The sequence below is a fragment of the Brachycentrus maculatus genome, unplaced genomic scaffold (assembly GCF_059751285.1).
Source record: "Brachycentrus maculatus isolate JH-2025_06_01 unplaced genomic scaffold, ASM5975128v1 h1tg000145l, whole genome shotgun sequence".
NCBI lineage: Eukaryota > Metazoa > Arthropoda > Insecta > Trichoptera > Brachycentridae > Brachycentrus > Brachycentrus maculatus.
The window spans coordinates 34,729-51,343 of record NW_028280898.1 but is presented as its reverse complement, the minus strand read 5'-3'; the positions used below and the strand labels follow the sequence as shown (position 1 = coordinate 51,343).

The following is a 16,615-nucleotide window of genomic DNA, read 5'->3' as shown; positions in this document are numbered from 1 at the left end:
CCTATACAAAAACGTTCAATGGGATTCATTGTGCCTTTTTGGTACACTATAATACACTTGTGTCACATAGTCTTGAAATATATCGTAATATAAACAAATAAGATCGTAACATAAATAAATCAAAGCACGCATCGTGTGTCACTCTTACCCACTGGCGATGCGTAGTGTCGAGAGTGAGACAGATAAAGGGCATAATTATGGCGCGGACTAATTACCGACCTCAAGAAAAATCAGGGATCTGTTCTTTTATTTATCCTTGTGACGTTACAAATTATTAGTCAGATATTCCAACAGATGTCATAAGGCCAAGCATTGACATATGATTTTATCCAAAGTTCCACACCATGAAAAAATCCCTCCAAGTTGAACTGAGGTTCGAAACTTGGAGCAAAGTAAAAACACATACGCTTATTTCAGCCGCGTATGGGGCATGTTTTGTGAAAACACATACGGTTATGCGAGCCGCGTGGATCCGGTTAACGAGTAACATTTCACATAATGAGCTACAGAGAAAGGGACAGTCCTTTTTTCACGACATTTACTTGTGAGCCTGGATTTCCACGCCAGTCAAAACAAAACATGTTTGCTTCACGAGTAAGATTCTGGAACAAATTATGCTCCTTGTGAGAGGTTCCACTGCATTTATTTTGCATAAATTACTAACACAAAATAATCTATATTTCAATTTGATTTACTATTATGTATTATGTATGAAGAATTCAAATAAAGTTGTAAACAATCACCAACAAATAAATGAGTTTTATCTTAAAATTAATATCAAAAGATATAATTCGATAAAACATAAAAAAATTCAATAAAAAAATCTGTGACCTGAAATTTACCCATATTCATACATATTTCCAGCGATCCTGATTGGCTGAGATTATGTAGGAATACAGCTGTTAGTGTACTGGAATTAAATCCCTCAACATTAATAAAATACAGTATAATATACTTATTAAAACAAAATAATAAAATTATACATAATTTTTCAGACGATTTTGGATATTTTAAAATTTTTCTACATACATTTAATAAATAGCACATTTATTTTGATGAGCAGATGTAAACTATATCTCATATTCACACCAACTTTATGCAAAATAATAAAATTTTATATTATATGTAAAGAATTTCACTGTAAAATACGTTAGATAGGTTTGTGCTAACATTTGATAAAATAAATTATTATTATTGCACAAATAAACTATTTTGTGAACAGAATAAAACTTTTTTTGTTCTTTTTTTTTACTTCACATACGTTTTCAAGAAAATTGGATCAGAATATATCGCTTCAAGAACATCATAAATCAAAATACTTGATTTTTCAGGAGAACATTTTTAAAGTTAAAAAATATAATACGTACAATGTATTAAAAATAAATATCAAGCTACTAACTGAACTTTTTACTGTGCAACAGAACTTTTTAGTTAAAACCTGAAGGTTTTTTCTCCATTAGAAAAATATTTAGTATATTAAAAAAAATATATTATACAATACCTTTTCTTCAAAATGCAAAAACAATACTTTCTGCCTTGTAGCGGGTAAATATTAAATTAAAAATATGCCGCTTTTGCTGGGATATAGGACATTTTCTGGGCATTCCGAAAACATGCACAACTGAAAATTGACAATTTTTGATTTATGACGTTGCTGAAAGGAGTGAGCGATATGTTAACATTGAAATATATTAATATAAAAATTGTGAATTTTTACACTAATTGAGTGTAGAATCTGCATTTTTTAAAAGTGCACTATAAAAGTAAAATAACTCGCTTAAAAAGTTTCATAACAAAAAAATGATTTGTTTAAAATTGGTGATTCTGATGAAATCGATCATAATATTAAAATGGCCATGATGCACCTAACATTATAACAAAATCATTAAGTTTTCATTACATTTTAAAATGTAGCATTTTACAGACAATAAAAGCATTTCAAATTAAACAATTACATATATTCTTATGACGGTCGGGTCCACCGTTTATGCTTAAGAGGTGACGAAGATTTGGAGAGATCTAGGCAAAGTTTTGCTTGAGGAAGTTGATGAGGCCGTTGGTGGAAGGGTCGTGCGAAGAGACGGGAGTCTTGTCTTGCAGCTCCGGCTCGATGGCCTTGGCCAACTGCTTGCCGAGCTCCACGCCCCACTGGTCGAAGGAGTTGATATCCCAGATCACTCCCTGAGTGAAGATTTTATGTTCGTACATGGCTGGAAAAAAAAGAAAAGTTTATTTTTATTTTTAAATTTCTGTCTTAGCGGGAATATAAATTTAATCCATTATTGCTTGTATTACATATAAAATATATATAAAACCCTTATCCGCACCCAAATGGTGCATAGGGCACTGTGTCTTATAAACGCAGTGTCATCTTGATCGTTTATACATGAAGGAAAGGTGATCAGCCCTCCGCTTCAGGTACCAGTCCATGGTAATTTTTAATAATTACAGTGAAAAAAACACTAATATTTATTTTACCCCCCTTGGGAATCGAACCTGGGACCTCCAGAACGGTAGCCGAGCGTGCTGACCATTACACTACGGAGGCGGACATACATGTATTATATTCATTTTCCAGTGTTGTGTACCTAGTATATATTGCTTCTAATAACCATATCTCTATAAATATAATAAATACAAGGCTAAGATTTTAGGTATTCCTCCATAACATCTTTACGCGTTGATTTAAAAAATGATATTAATAACAATCAGAATTTATCGGGTACATCGGAGATATTTTGTGAATATCGGAAACAAATTTGCGTATGAACGGCGTGTGAAGAGTGTGCGGGAACCGCGACAATATATTCGCATCTCACTCTTGCATACTTGCACTGTGCAAGTGTGAGGAGCTCAAAGCTCAATGTTCTCTGGCTAGCTAGCAGGTTAGCGGCAGTAGCTCTTGAGCTTTCGACAAGAGTGGACCTATGCTTGTTCCGTGAGCGTTACCAGATGGTTTTTTTTTTATGTTTTCAGCAAATAAATCTAAATTATTATAATTTTTGAATTCATTTATAATTAATTAAGGGGATTAGCTATGAATGTCCGTATTTTTCCAATTTAAAATCGCTAATTTTTTTTATTGTGTAGTGACTACCCAACACCGGGACGCGTTTTATTTTAGCACCGGAAGGGAAAGGTTAAATAGCTGGACTTTTATAATCTGAATGTTGAATATTTATTTACCCACTGTTCGGACTAATGAAGCTTTCGGATACAAAAAATCTGTAGGGTATTTTTATCACAAATGTCAATTGTAAAATTATTAATTGATTTATTTAACTTTTTTAAAGAAATCAAATATTTTAGTTATGTTTTTAATATAGAGAGAACAAACATACTCATTTTGGACATCAAAGATGGTGTATTTTCCTGCAAATCTATATTTCTCTGTGTTTTTTCTATAATCTAACCTCTTTTGCATTCCAACCATACCACATTATATGAAAGTGAACCTTTACTGAGTTAGTCTAAGAATTATCTCACCAATAAGAGCTCCCAAAGTGAACGGAGTGACTTTCTTCACGACGATGGAGTTTGTGGGCCGATTTCCCAGAAACACTTTGTGCGGAAGGATCTTGGTCACTTCCTCAGCGGACATTCCCGACTTCTCCAGTTCAGCCTTGGCCTACAGATACATATACAATTTGTTAGAACTGCTGATTCACGAATACATATAAACAAATCTGGTTTGAAATTAAATAAATAAAATATGAAATTTAACAAAATACAGTTTTTTTTTTAAATCTTTTCTCTCGGAATAATATAATAATTAAGGTACAATCATCATCATCTTCTAAAGGCAGCGCCTTGTTGTGTCAGCCACTTGTCTCTGTCAGTCGCCATCCTCTTGAGCTGCGAATAGGAGGAGACGTCCATGAGCCGCTTCAAATCCTGGAAGTATGAAGTTCTTGGGCGGCCTCTTGTTCGTTTTCCCAAGATTCTTCATTCGAAGATGTTGCTAAGAAAGGTGCTATGTCTAATTGAGTGCCCTATTAGCTTGGCCTTCCTCTTCAAAATATGATTTATAAGCTCTCTTCTTTCTTTTACGTCCTGCAACACCTTTTCGTTGGACTTCCTTACGACCCATGATGTTTTGGTCATCTTCCTCCAAACCCACATCTCAAATGCTTCAAGCCGGTCTTTTTCGTACTTTTGGATGGTCCAGGTTTCACACCCATACAACAAAACACTCCAAACAAAAGCCTTTATGAATCCTTTTCTTACTTCAATTTTTAAATGTTTGTTTGATACGAGGCTGTACTTTTTCATAAAAGTTTGCTTGGCTAGCGTTATCCTCTTTTTTATGTCTAGGGTACATTTATTGTTATATGTTAGCGTGCTACCCAGATAACAGAATTAATCCAACTGTTGAATTACTCTATTTCCGAGAAGTATTGTTGGATGGAGGTCAGATTGCTCTTTTTCAACGATCATTGATTTTGTTTTGGCGGCATTAATTTTCAAATGGAACTTATCCAGAGCATTAGAGAGAGTGTTTAACATGTGGTTCATGTCACTCTCGTCCTCTGCTATCAGGGCGATGTCATCAGCGAATCTTATACAATGTATTTGTTGACCGTTTATTTTTACTCCATTTGTTTTTTCCTTCAACTCTTCAATGGCCTCCTCTATGAACAAATTGAATAGATAGGGTGACAGCGGACAACCCTGTCTCACACCTTTTCTTATCTTGGCTTCTTTTGAGGAACCAATAAGGTACAATAAGGAGTACTATAATTGATGTCTGACTATCACTGGGGAGTGGGTTCTTTTTACATGATTTTTATTTTTTTTAAATTATGTTAAAATATAACATAAAATAAAACTTAAACAAATTTAGATACACAGATCGGCTGTCCAAACTTAAAACACAGTAAGGGACATTTTTTGCAGTAGGTTTTTTTTGCCTTTTTGGACTAAGTAGAATCTACTTAGTCCAAAAATGCAAAAAAACGTACTACAAAAAAAATGTCCCTTACTGTGTTTTGAGTTTGGACAGCCGAGATGTCATTGCTATACAAGTTACATCATACCAACTGACAGGCAGACTTGGACGTTCATTAATGTCGATACTCCTTTGAGGGAAATTCCCACCGACGTTCATTTATGCCCATACTCCCCCGGAAAGGTTGAAAAGTAAATGTCATTTCTTGGATTTACCTGAGCCTCGCTCTTGCCAGTCATCAGAGCCTCCGTCTGCGCCAAGAAGTTGGCCAGCAGGATCTTGTGGTGGACTCCGCCGGCGATGGGGTTATGCGTCTGAGCGGGGGCGATGAAATCACACGGGATCAGCCTGGAAGGTTATAGGTAGGTAAGTTCTACATATATATGTATGCAGTACCTACTCACATATTTAAAAAGCAAATCAAGAAGGCAGTGAGTAATTAATAATTACGTAAAAAAAAATAGCCTCTTATTATAATGCTTATTCTTGCGTATGGATTACAGACAAAATATAATAAGAAGGGCCGAGCCCATCACCTGGTGCCCTGGTGGATGAGCTGGTAGAAGGCGTGCTGGCCGTTGGTGCCCGGCTCCCCCCACACGATGGGGCCCGTGCTGTAGTCGGCGCGGCGCCCTGAGCGCGTCACGTACTTGCCGTTGCTCTCCATGTCGCCCTGCTGGAAGTAGGCGGCGAAGCGGTGCAGGTACTGGTCGTACGGCAGCAGCGCGTGCGTTTCCGCGCCGTACAGGTTGGAGTACCACACGCCGAGCAGGGCGAGCACCACGGGGGCCTGGAAACAGGAATCAGTAACTCATATGTTGCTCTTTGTGTTATCCAAAGAGCGATGGAGAGAAGGGTGTTATATATCCCTCACTCCTTTCAAGAACGTCATAAATCAAAAATCGTCAATTTTCAGTTGTGCATGTTTTCAAAATGCCCAGAAAATGAACTATATCCCAGCAAAGGAGACATATTTTTGACTTAATATTTACCCGCTACAGGGGAGAAAGTGTTGTTTTTGCATTTTGAAGAAAAGGTATTGTTTAAATAGTTTTTTTTAAATATACTAAATGTTTTTAAATGGAGAAAAAACCTTCAGGTTTTACCTAAAAAGATCTGTTTCATAGTAAAAAGTTTAATGAGTGGCTTGATATTTATTTTCAATACATTGTATTATATTTTTAAACTTTAAAAACATTTTCCTGAAAAATCAAGCTTTTTTATTTATGACGTTCTTGAAAGGAGTGAGCAATATATGCTCATGATAAAACCTTGCACACATGTATATTTAAAAAAAATATTAGTTGCCTAGTAAAATTCAAATCCTGGGTCAAAATAAATATAAGTGACATGTGTATTTGATTGGAAGATATTGCTGCTTAAAAATAAGCCCACCAATGTACATTTATTCTGTACAAAAAATTTGGTAATTATTTGTAAAGTTGATCAATTCAACATTCTGAATTTTTATTGATATTGACATACGTTAACTTGGAGTAAATTTGATATTTTCTGTCCAGTATAAAAGAAAATGAACACTGGACAGAATGTAACAAATTTACTCCACGTTAGAATATTTAAAAAAAAAGGTTTCCAAAAGTTATTCTTACATTTTTTTCCAGGGGTGCAGTGCAGAAATGATTGTCCATGTAGGAGGCACCGTCAAGCAGCTTCTCAAAATTTTCATAACCAACATATAAGGAAATGGACAGCCCAATAGCAGACCACAAAGAGTATCTGAAAACAATAACAAAATATTTTTTTCAAAGTTCTAAAAATATTACTTAACCGCACTTGTCACACACTGTCGAAACCATATAATATAAACTCTGTCTGCTATGTATAAATGAATGCAAAATATGCCTCTAGAGTGTCAAAAAAGCTGTACATTATAGATGAATTAGCTGATGGACATCTTACTTTATGATCGGCAATGCAATAGGTACCTTTGGGGAAGTGATCTTACCGTTTTAAATTATTAAATTTGCTGAGCGTGTCTTTACTGTTGCAGGCTCAATGGCTATGTTCTTTCGCCAGCAATTAGAAACTTTGAGAAGAATATTATCTACAGAAAGAAGAAAAAAAACTGAAAATGTATTTCTTGCAAAATTATTTTTATGATTTTCTTTTCCCCGTAATGAGATTATAGATTTTTATTTTAGAGGTAAATAAAAGCACCCCTGAGGAAGCACATTACAAAAATGGTGCTACATATATAAATTACGGTCTCTCTGATGTCTGCTATTACTTGAGAGTTATTGTCCTTGTCTCGGGTAGCTCTAAACAGTCCTGATCCCCGTCCAATCTCGTATATCCCGGAGCCAGATCTGCCTTCTGCCCACACCTCGTGGACCCTCCACTAGGTGCAATAGCTCGTACTTGTCTCCTCTCAGCACATGCCCCAGACACCTCCCGGACTTTGACATCAGTCAGCAACTGCCTCCCTGCTCTTGCTCTTTGGAGCACATTTGGTTATACTTATACAATATTTTGTAACAAATGAATAAGGTCTTACCTTCCGCCCACCCAGTCCCAGAATCCAAACATGTTGTTGGCGTCGATGCCAAATGCCGTCACCTTCTCGTTGTTGGTTGACAGAGCCACAAAGTGCTTGGCAACAGCCGAAGCCTGGAACAAGCCAAAAACATATTTATTGTAACTGCAGACAGTTGGTAGAATTCCATTTTAAATTTTTGGGTAATATATCCAAAATTAAACAAGGTTAGTGGATGGAATTCTACTTTTATTTACATATATATAATGAAAATATGTGAAAATATGAAAATATTATCAAATTTACAGTCATCTTTCTAAAAGCTTTCACTGACAGTCGATATGTGTCTGATACAGGGTTATCGACTACAGTTTTATAAATGACTTTGTATTTTCGTGTAACATTAACATTTATTTTTAATCCTTTTCTAATCTAAGTTAACATAAATAAATAAACATATTTAATAAACACAGATATATTCCGCTACATGTATAAGTGAATATGTTTTCTGTATCAAGCTGTGTTTTTGACAATCCTGACATTTTGTGAGTATTTAAACTGCGTTTTTTCAAGTAAACGCAGCTAAAACGCCGCACGGTGTATATATGTACATATTTGGTTAGTTTTCATAATATCCTTTATATCTATATATAAAAATACACTTTTTTAGGTTTTATTTTTGTTGTTAAATCATGGCCTGCTGGGTACGGCCATATTAATACATTCAGGCATTGAAAGGGTTAAATTGTAAGATGCAAGTAGATACGCAAAACTTTGAATATCAAATATAGAATATTGAAGGATATGTGGTAACACCGTCGGGTTGTTGCACTGACGTAAGCAGTACGGAGGCGTTTCATTACGAACTAAACCGAAGATTTCCGAGCGGACCCGATTCTGAAGCAAGAGAGCTGAAAAACCGCAAGAACTACTTGGGTCGTTGACGCGAACAGACGTTTTATTTAGATCTTAACATTACTTCTTCAACTCCATATATTGTAAATTATTTTAAAAAAACTAACTAACCATCACGCCGCTTCCCCGCAGGGGTAGGCAAAGAGAATAGAGCGCCACACCACTCTGTCCTTGCAAACATTCTTCGCCTCTTCCACGTTCATGCATCTCCTCATACATACCCGCCGATTGTTACGACTCCTAACCTGACCACTTTCAAGTATTTGGCATACCTGATCGTGCCATGTTCTTCTCGGTCTTATAATTTACATTTAAATGTAAATTATTTGTCATTAATAATATATTATTAGATTAAAACCAATATTTTTAGCTTTTCCACTTTATTTTTATTTGACCAGCGACCGGGTTTCGTCGTTACCGACATCATCAGACTGGTATTTGATTCCAGTTTTTAGTATAAAATCGCATTTATTTCAATAAAGGAACCAACTGTAAGTACATCATTTTGTTTTCATTCTGTGCACTACTCCTTTACATTAACAAACACGATCACCAACACGTTATCACAAAACGTGGCAACACGCCGCTCCCAAAATAGCTGTTCCCGAAACCAATAGCTATAAAAATTGGCCAAACAGCTATAGATACTCACATCTTTGGAGCGTTCGATAAACCAGGTCTTGGCCGAGGTGGCGTTGGTGATGGTCTCCTGCGTGGTGAACGTCTTGGAGGCGATGATGAACAGCGCCGTTTCCGGGTTGAGCTTCTTAAGGACCTCCGCCATGTGGGTGCCGTCGATGTTGGACACAAAGTGCACGTTCAGGCCCTTGGAGTAGGGCTTCAGGGCTTCCGTGACCATCAGGGGGCCGAGATCGGAGCCCCCGATACCGATGTTGATGACGTCTGTGATCGCCTTGCCTGTATATCTAAAATCAAAGAAAATAAGATCTTCTCAATATTATTCATATTTAAAGCATTTACTTTGTGGTTAGTCATTTTTTATTTTAAGTATTTGTAAAAGAATACATTCTGCCATACCGCCTCCGTAGTGTAATGGTCAGCACGCTCGGCTACCGTTCTGGAGGACCCGGGTTCGATTCCCATAGGGGGTAAGAATAAATATGAGTAATTTTTTCACTGTAATATTTATTCAATATTACCCTGGACTGGTACTTGAAGCAGAGGGCTGATCACCTTTCCTTCATGTGTAAACGATCAAGATAACACTGCGTTTATATGACGCAGTGCCCTATGCACCATTGGGGTGCGGATAAGGGTTTTATTATTATTTTATTATTTATTTGTAAAAAGGTGTTTGAAAATTATGTGGAATGCATGGAAACACGTGTCACAGTTGATTTTAAGAAATAATGGCACATATTTACCAAGTGAAATCCAAATTAAAAATGGTTTAAATGATCTTATTTTTACTTATTTATTTTTTTAAAAAAATATTAATAATATTAGTATACACACACCGAGATTTTTATGTCTACCGGTTTCGAGACGTACCCGTCTCTTCATCAGGACAATCACTACCACAGAATGCAAACAATACCACCCTTCACCACCATAGCACCATTTACACACTTAAAACTACACAAAATGTTTAACACATGCGATTTTTGGTCGACCCTTTTTTTCGATTTTTGGTCGATTTTTGGTATTGATTGCATGCTGTGGTAGTGATTGTCCTGACGAAGGGACGGGTACGTCTCGAAACCGGTAGACATAAAAATCTCGGTGAGAGGTTATATACTAATATTATTAACATTTCTGTAAAAAAATAAATAAGTAAAAATAAGATGATTTGGATTTCACTTGGTAAATATGTACCGCCTCCATAGTATAGTGGTTAGCGCGCTAGGCTACCATGCTGGAGGTCCCGGGTTCGATTCCCAAGAGGGTCAAAATAAATATTAGTGATTTTTCAGTCTAATGTTTATTTCATATGACCCTGGACTGGTACCTGAAGCGGAGGGCTGATCACCTTTCCTTCGTGTATTTAATGATCAAGATAACACTGCTTCTGTACGATGCAGTGCCCTATGCACAATTGGGGTGCGGATAAGGGTTAGAAGAAGAAATATGTACCATTATTTCTTGAAATCAACTGTGACACGTGTTTCCATGCATTCCACATCATTTTCAAACACCATGCGTGAAGCTAAGCCTAAATTTTAGAGTTGTGCCTTTGGGGCACTGAAAAGGATGAAGAGATGGCAAGAGCTGTTACTAATTTTTATTATTTTAATTTTAAGAAATAGTGGTATTTACTAAGTGAAATACATATTACTATCCAAATGAAATATCACTGTGACATATCCAAAATGATTAGGGAAACACTTGTTCTTATACCACTTGAGTTTATTAATGACTACTAGTTTCGGAGGCTAAACTTCCATCGTCAGGTCTGAATAATAACTAATAATAATAAAACCCTTATCCGCACCCCAATGGTGCATAGGGCACTGCGTCATATAACGCAGTGTTATCTTAATCATTTACACATGAAGGAAAGGTGATCAGCCCTCCGCTTCAGGTCCAGGGTAATATTAAATAAATATGACAGTGAAAAAATCACTTATATTTATTTTACCCCCCTTGGGAATCGAACCCGGGACCTCCAGAACGGTAGCCGAGCGTGCTGACCATTACACTACGGAAGCGGACATAACTAATATATAAAATAAACAAAAAAACTGCATATTATACAAATATTATTTTACATAAAATCCTCGATAACTCAAAATCAAAAATAGATAAATTACAAAAAAGTAGGATTTATGAAATTTCTTGTGGAGATTGTGATAAAAATATATAGGCTAAACCGCGAGAAATTTTAAGATTAGAATTAAAGAACATCGTAGCCTTTCCTTAATCATTTTAACATGTCGCTCACTCCTTTCAAGAACGTCATAAATCAAAAAACTTGATTTTTCATGAGAACGTTTTTAAAGTTTTAAAATATAATGCAATGTATTAAAAATAAATATCAAGCCACTTATTGAACTTTTTACTGTGCAATACACCTTTTAGGTAAAACCTGAAGGTTTTTTTCTCCATTTGAAAAATATATAGTATATTTTGAAAAAATATTTAAACAATACCTTTTCTTCAAAATACAAAAACAACACTTTCTGCCCTGTAGCGGATAAATATTGAGTAAAAAATATGCCTCTTTTGCTGGAATACAGTGCATTTTCTGGGCATTCCGAAAACATGCACAACTGAAAATTGACGATTTTTGATTTATGACGTTCTTGAAAGGAGTGAGCGATGTCTTACCACAAGGTAAATGCCGAAACAATAAATAAAATGACATATCCAAGTGAAAACGCCCGCTTCCGGCTAAAGTCTATTGTTTTCAGACCTCCAATTACAATGTGTTAATAGCTGGATGGAAGATGATTACCCCTTCCATTCTCCGGATATGACCTGGTTGGAGAAGGTCTTCATGTGCGCCAGGACAGCCTCCACGTCGGGGGTGACGTCCTTCCCGTCCACAAGGATGGGGCGCTTGTTGCGATTACGCAGCGCGATGTGCAGCACCGCACGCCCCTCCGTGAAGTTGATCTTCTGACCTTTAAGATTAAAATAATAGGTTATAAATTCATCATCATAGGTTATCCGGAAAGTTCTGTCATGCTAGCATTAGCTCTATGTAACGGCAATGAGTGAACAAATTAGTTTTTTTTAAATTACCTAACATTCAAGTGACTCTGAAATCTAGCTGCGGCCTATGCAACACCGCATATCATGACCCTACTCAGGCTTCAACTTTTTAAGTTTCATAGCCTATGTCTACTTGCGAGTGGATTTACTCTTTATGTTTAAAGTTACTATAATTTCATGTAATAATTGGCAATTATAACAAATTTGGCTGTGTAAGAGTGTGGCGTTCCATCCTCTCTGCCTACCCCTGCGGTGAAACGGCGTGATAGTAGTAGTAGTAGTAACGAATCTAACTAGTGTTCAAGGGCTAAATCATGCATTCGTCTCAAAACCACCAATTCTTCAGTGTTCTGGATGACTTCTCCAGCCCAGTTGACGGCTATGTTGAAAGCTTTCGTGGCTTCAGAAGGCGCAATTGTTGAAGAAAAAATTTCAGCCTAGGTCAGTGTTGCCATACATACAGATTAATCTGTATTGATACAGATTTTAGACTGCCATTACAGATGACAGATTTAACTCTTAGGTAGTACTTAGTTTTATACAGATTTTTGGAATTGGACATAGTATGTATATGATAAAACAGAAGAATGAAAATATGTATAGATTCGAGCATGATTAACATTTGATAATAAGTAGGTGAGAATTTGTTTTATATTGGAGTGCGTTATTTATTATTGGGAAGGGCATGGGTCGGCAACCTTTTGTTGTAAAAGGGCCAAATATTTTTCATGGGGATCAGTGCGGGCCGCACTTGCAGTAGGTATACATACAATATTTATGTACAAATATTTTAGTTTTAAAAATAAAACCTAAAGTGTATATTTTAACGACATTTATTGTATTTAATAAAATCAATGAGATTCCCTTCGCTCCCTTTCTCGCTTGCTTTCACTCGATTGTGTATAATATCGTCCGTCATGTGCGTTGCGGCGAGAATCTCGCGGGCCGCACCAAGATGTCTCGCGGGCCGCATGCGGCCCGCGGGCCGCAGGTTGCCGACCCATGGGGTAGGGTACTATTTTGTCTTGTCATGGAACATTACGCAATTTACGCAGCGTACTGCAGGATTCCCCAAAACATGTCTATTTTGTTCACGCGACCGAGTGTTCATTTTTTTATACACGTCGCGTAATACGCATCGTTTTAATCAGTGCTGGCTGGAAGATAATTATTTTAAGACTTGTTTAGAAACAAGTGAAAAGGGTGAAGAATATGCATACTGTGAATTCTGTTTAACAGATTGTGCTATTTGTATCAAAATTTCAAAGCAGTGGCAAATAGGCACCTACACAGATTTTGGGTTATTGATTCTATACAGATTTCTAGACTGTTTGATTAAAATTTTTTGGTTTGACATATCGCTCACTCCTTTCAAGAACGTCATAAATCGAAAAACTTGATTTTTCAGGATAACGTTTTTAAAGTTTAAAAATATAATACTATTTATTGAAAATAAATATCAAGCCACTTATTGAACTTTTTACTGTGCGACAGATCTTTTTAGATAAAACCTGAAGGTTTTTTCTCCATTTGAAAAATATATATTTTTTTTAATAATTAAACCCTTATCCGCACCCCAATGGTGCATAGGGCACTGTGTCATATTAACGCAGTGTTATCTTGATTGTTTACACATGAAGGAAAGGTGATCAGCCCTCCGCTTCAGGTACCAGTCCATGGTAATATTGAATAAATATTACAGTGAAAAAATCACTCATATTTATTTTACCCCCCTTGGGAATCGAACCCGGGACCTCCAGAACGGTAGCCGAGCGTGCTGACCATTACACTACGGAGGCGGACAGAAAAATATTAAGACAGAAAAAATAAAATATTAAGACAGAAAAATATTAAGTATATTTAAAAAAATAATTAAACAATACCTTTTCTTCAAAATACAAAAACAACACTTTCTGCCCTGTAGCGGGTAAATATTAAGTTAAAAATATGGCTCTTTTGCTGGGATATAGTACATTTTCTGGGCATTCCGAAAACATGGATGACTGAAAATTGACGATTTTTGATTTATGACGTTCTTGAAAGGAGTGAGCGATATGGCAACACTGGCCAAGGTTGAGAGTGATTCAACATGCTTTGCAATAATAATAATAATAAGTAATAGGCACCTGAGAACATGGCATCCCTGGCTTGCTCGACTCCTCTATTTTTGGCCAAATTCAACAGCAGGTTGCAAGCCGTCTCATTCACTCTGTTCTTGGAGTAGTCAAACAGAATGTCTCCATCCTCGGGGGTCTGAAGCTTCATGCTTTGAATCAAATTAAAAGAGAATATATTACATATAGAACATAAGTAAAAAAAAATTACATATCCCTTATAAGATGAGAAATACGACAATACTTTAAGTACAACATTTTGAGTGTGTCCAAATACTTGTTCACAAAATCTGGATAGTCATGTGTGTGATTATAATCCAGGATTCGGACCTCACATACTAATATAAGAGTTTCTGCTTAGTAAAAAGCTTCTTTACATCTCACCAATAGATGTCTCTAGTGAAGTTCTAGTGATTCAAGAACAAGGTTTCTAAATTGGTTCATATATATATAGAACTTTCAAGAATTTGAGTAGTGTGGTTGTCAATAATGGGTAGAATTGGTGAATGTTACACGTGTGTAAAGTGATCACTTAAACCAGCCGATGACGGTCGTCAGCCCCGTAAATGCCCAGACTTCCATATTCTTCTTCATCTTTGATGAGATGTCAAAAAATAATACTTTAAGTGTTTCCAAATTTTTGTTTACAGCGCTGGGTTGGTTCACATAGGAGATATTTATGTATTGATATATTTAGGCAGAAAAGCCTGGAGATAGTTTGTGGACTCCATATGCTCCACCTAGGGAGCGGATATGGTTTATTATTATTATATTTAGGCACCTGAAAAGCAGGGCTTGCCATTATGAGATTCAATTCCATTCAAACACTTATCCACACCTGATGATGTATAGGGCACTGCATCATATAAACGCAGTGTTATCTTGATCTTTAATATATAAAGGAAAGGTGATCAGCCCTCCGCTTCAGGTACCAGTCCAGGGTTATTAAATAAATATTAGAGATTAAAAATTATGAGATTAATCATTATCAATTTCCACCACTGTGATGCAGTGCTTCAAGCACTATTGAGTGCGAATGAGCGTCAAATTAATTTTTATTACAATATGATAAATTAATACAGATAAAATGAAACATAATATAATTATACAAAAAGATAAATAAAATAAGAAATCTAAAATGCTAATTATAAAATAAATATTAATTTATTCATGCTCTAGTTCGATATAGTAAAAGTGTTTCAGGGGGAACAACTAAAACGAATAGCATGAAGGATAGTTGGAGGTCATAATAATAAAACGTAGCCTGAATAAGAACGAAATTCTAACAAGAATATTACCTGAACTTCTCAAAACGTCCGGGATCCTGTTTAAACAGGTCGGAAATGTTGATATTGGCCCCATTCTGGTCGTAGTATTCCTTCAGCTTCTGCCAAGCCGAATCCTCGGTTAGTGGAACTTTGTTTTCCATTTTTTATTGATAAAATTGAAACCCGGCGTTTCGCGGCGAGCAATTGAGAAAGTACTTGAATTGACAGCTGGTGGAAAAGTCAAACGAAGGTCATTTACGAACGGCTAGAAGCAATATTTAACATCGCCTTCTTTGCTTTCTTTGTAATAGGAATGTTTATTTACAATTATGAATGCTATTTCCATCCTTATAAATAAGTTTTTTTTTACATTACATCCAACTATTTACTAATTGTGAATAAAATTCTATTTCACAAATTCCAATTTTGGATAAGTACCTATTTTCTAGTCGTTAAACAATTATGTTACCAGTACTAAAAAAAAAAAATAGTACTTACCTATTTAATTTGAACGTGGTTCAACCACCATTGGTTGGCATGAAAAAAGTGTATTCTTACGAATTTGTGACTTGGCTGAGAAACAACAATAAAAACTAAAATGCTTTTATAAACGACACGAGCTAGCTCAACACAAAGGCTTTATATTTTATTTTTTTTGCAATTCATCTTATGTTTTTAAGCTATAAAAAAATTACATTACAAATTCACACCATAAATATTAATTCATAAATACTCAACATGTCTACATCAATGTTCTATTTGCAAAAGTCTATTTTCCTATAAATTCTGTATTCTTTACGTTATCTCATTTCCTATTTTGAATATAAATTCCCTTCATACGAAAATTTTACAATAGAAGTAATTAGTGAACGTTTTAGGCTAGACCATAAACTTAAACAATATATTATAAACAGTGTGTTAAGGGATAAGTGGATGATTTGAGTTTTGTTTTTAGTGTTACTTTTGATATAATTTTAAGCTTATATTAGTTCATGTTCTTTGTATATTAGTGTATCTATAATTAAATAATTAATGAATTTATAAGTTTAAGTATGTGCAAATAGGATAATAAAAGTTGTGCGAGAGAATGCCGTTACGTAGCAGTGAGGCTCACCACCCACTATGCAGCGTCTCTCGCGGGGGTGCAAAGAGGAGGATGGAATGCCGCATAGGCGCTTGGAATATCCGAGGAGGAATGGAT

General features: G+C 35.8%; 1 protein-coding gene across 1 annotated transcript; it reads right to left on the bottom strand.

The window, feature by feature from the left end:
* Positions 1–1,230: 1,230 nt before the first annotated feature.
* Pgi (glucose-6-phosphate isomerase) lies at positions 1,231–15,651 on the bottom strand. Its single transcript, XM_088260988.1, has 10 exons — positions 15,445–15,651; positions 14,159–14,298; positions 11,773–11,941; positions 9,010–9,283; positions 7,464–7,576; positions 6,559–6,685; positions 5,485–5,738; positions 5,164–5,296; positions 3,487–3,628; positions 1,231–2,210 (listed from the first exon to the last, which is right to left on the bottom strand). The coding sequence occupies exons 1-10, from the start codon at positions 15,573–15,575 to the stop codon at positions 2,020–2,022; spliced, it is 1,674 nt and encodes a 557-aa protein (XP_088117114.1). The 5' UTR covers positions 15,576–15,651; the 3' UTR covers positions 1,231–2,019.
* Between the last annotated feature and the right edge of the window lie 964 nt (positions 15,652–16,615).

Bases quoted from the DNA above. Each gene is read 5' to 3' on its own strand.
- Pgi (XM_088260988.1), bottom strand. From the start codon at position 15,575: ATGGAAAACAAAGTTCCACTAACCGAGGATTCGGCTTGGCAGAAGCTG. The intron at 14,299-15,444 runs GTAATATTCTTG...TTTGATTCAAAG, and splicing joins GGACGTTTTGAGAAGTTCAG to CATGAAGCTTCAGACCCCCG. The intron at 11,942-14,158 runs GTGCCTATTACT...TTAATCTTAAAG, and splicing joins CAGGGATGCCATGTTCTCAG to GTCAGAAGATCAACTTCACG.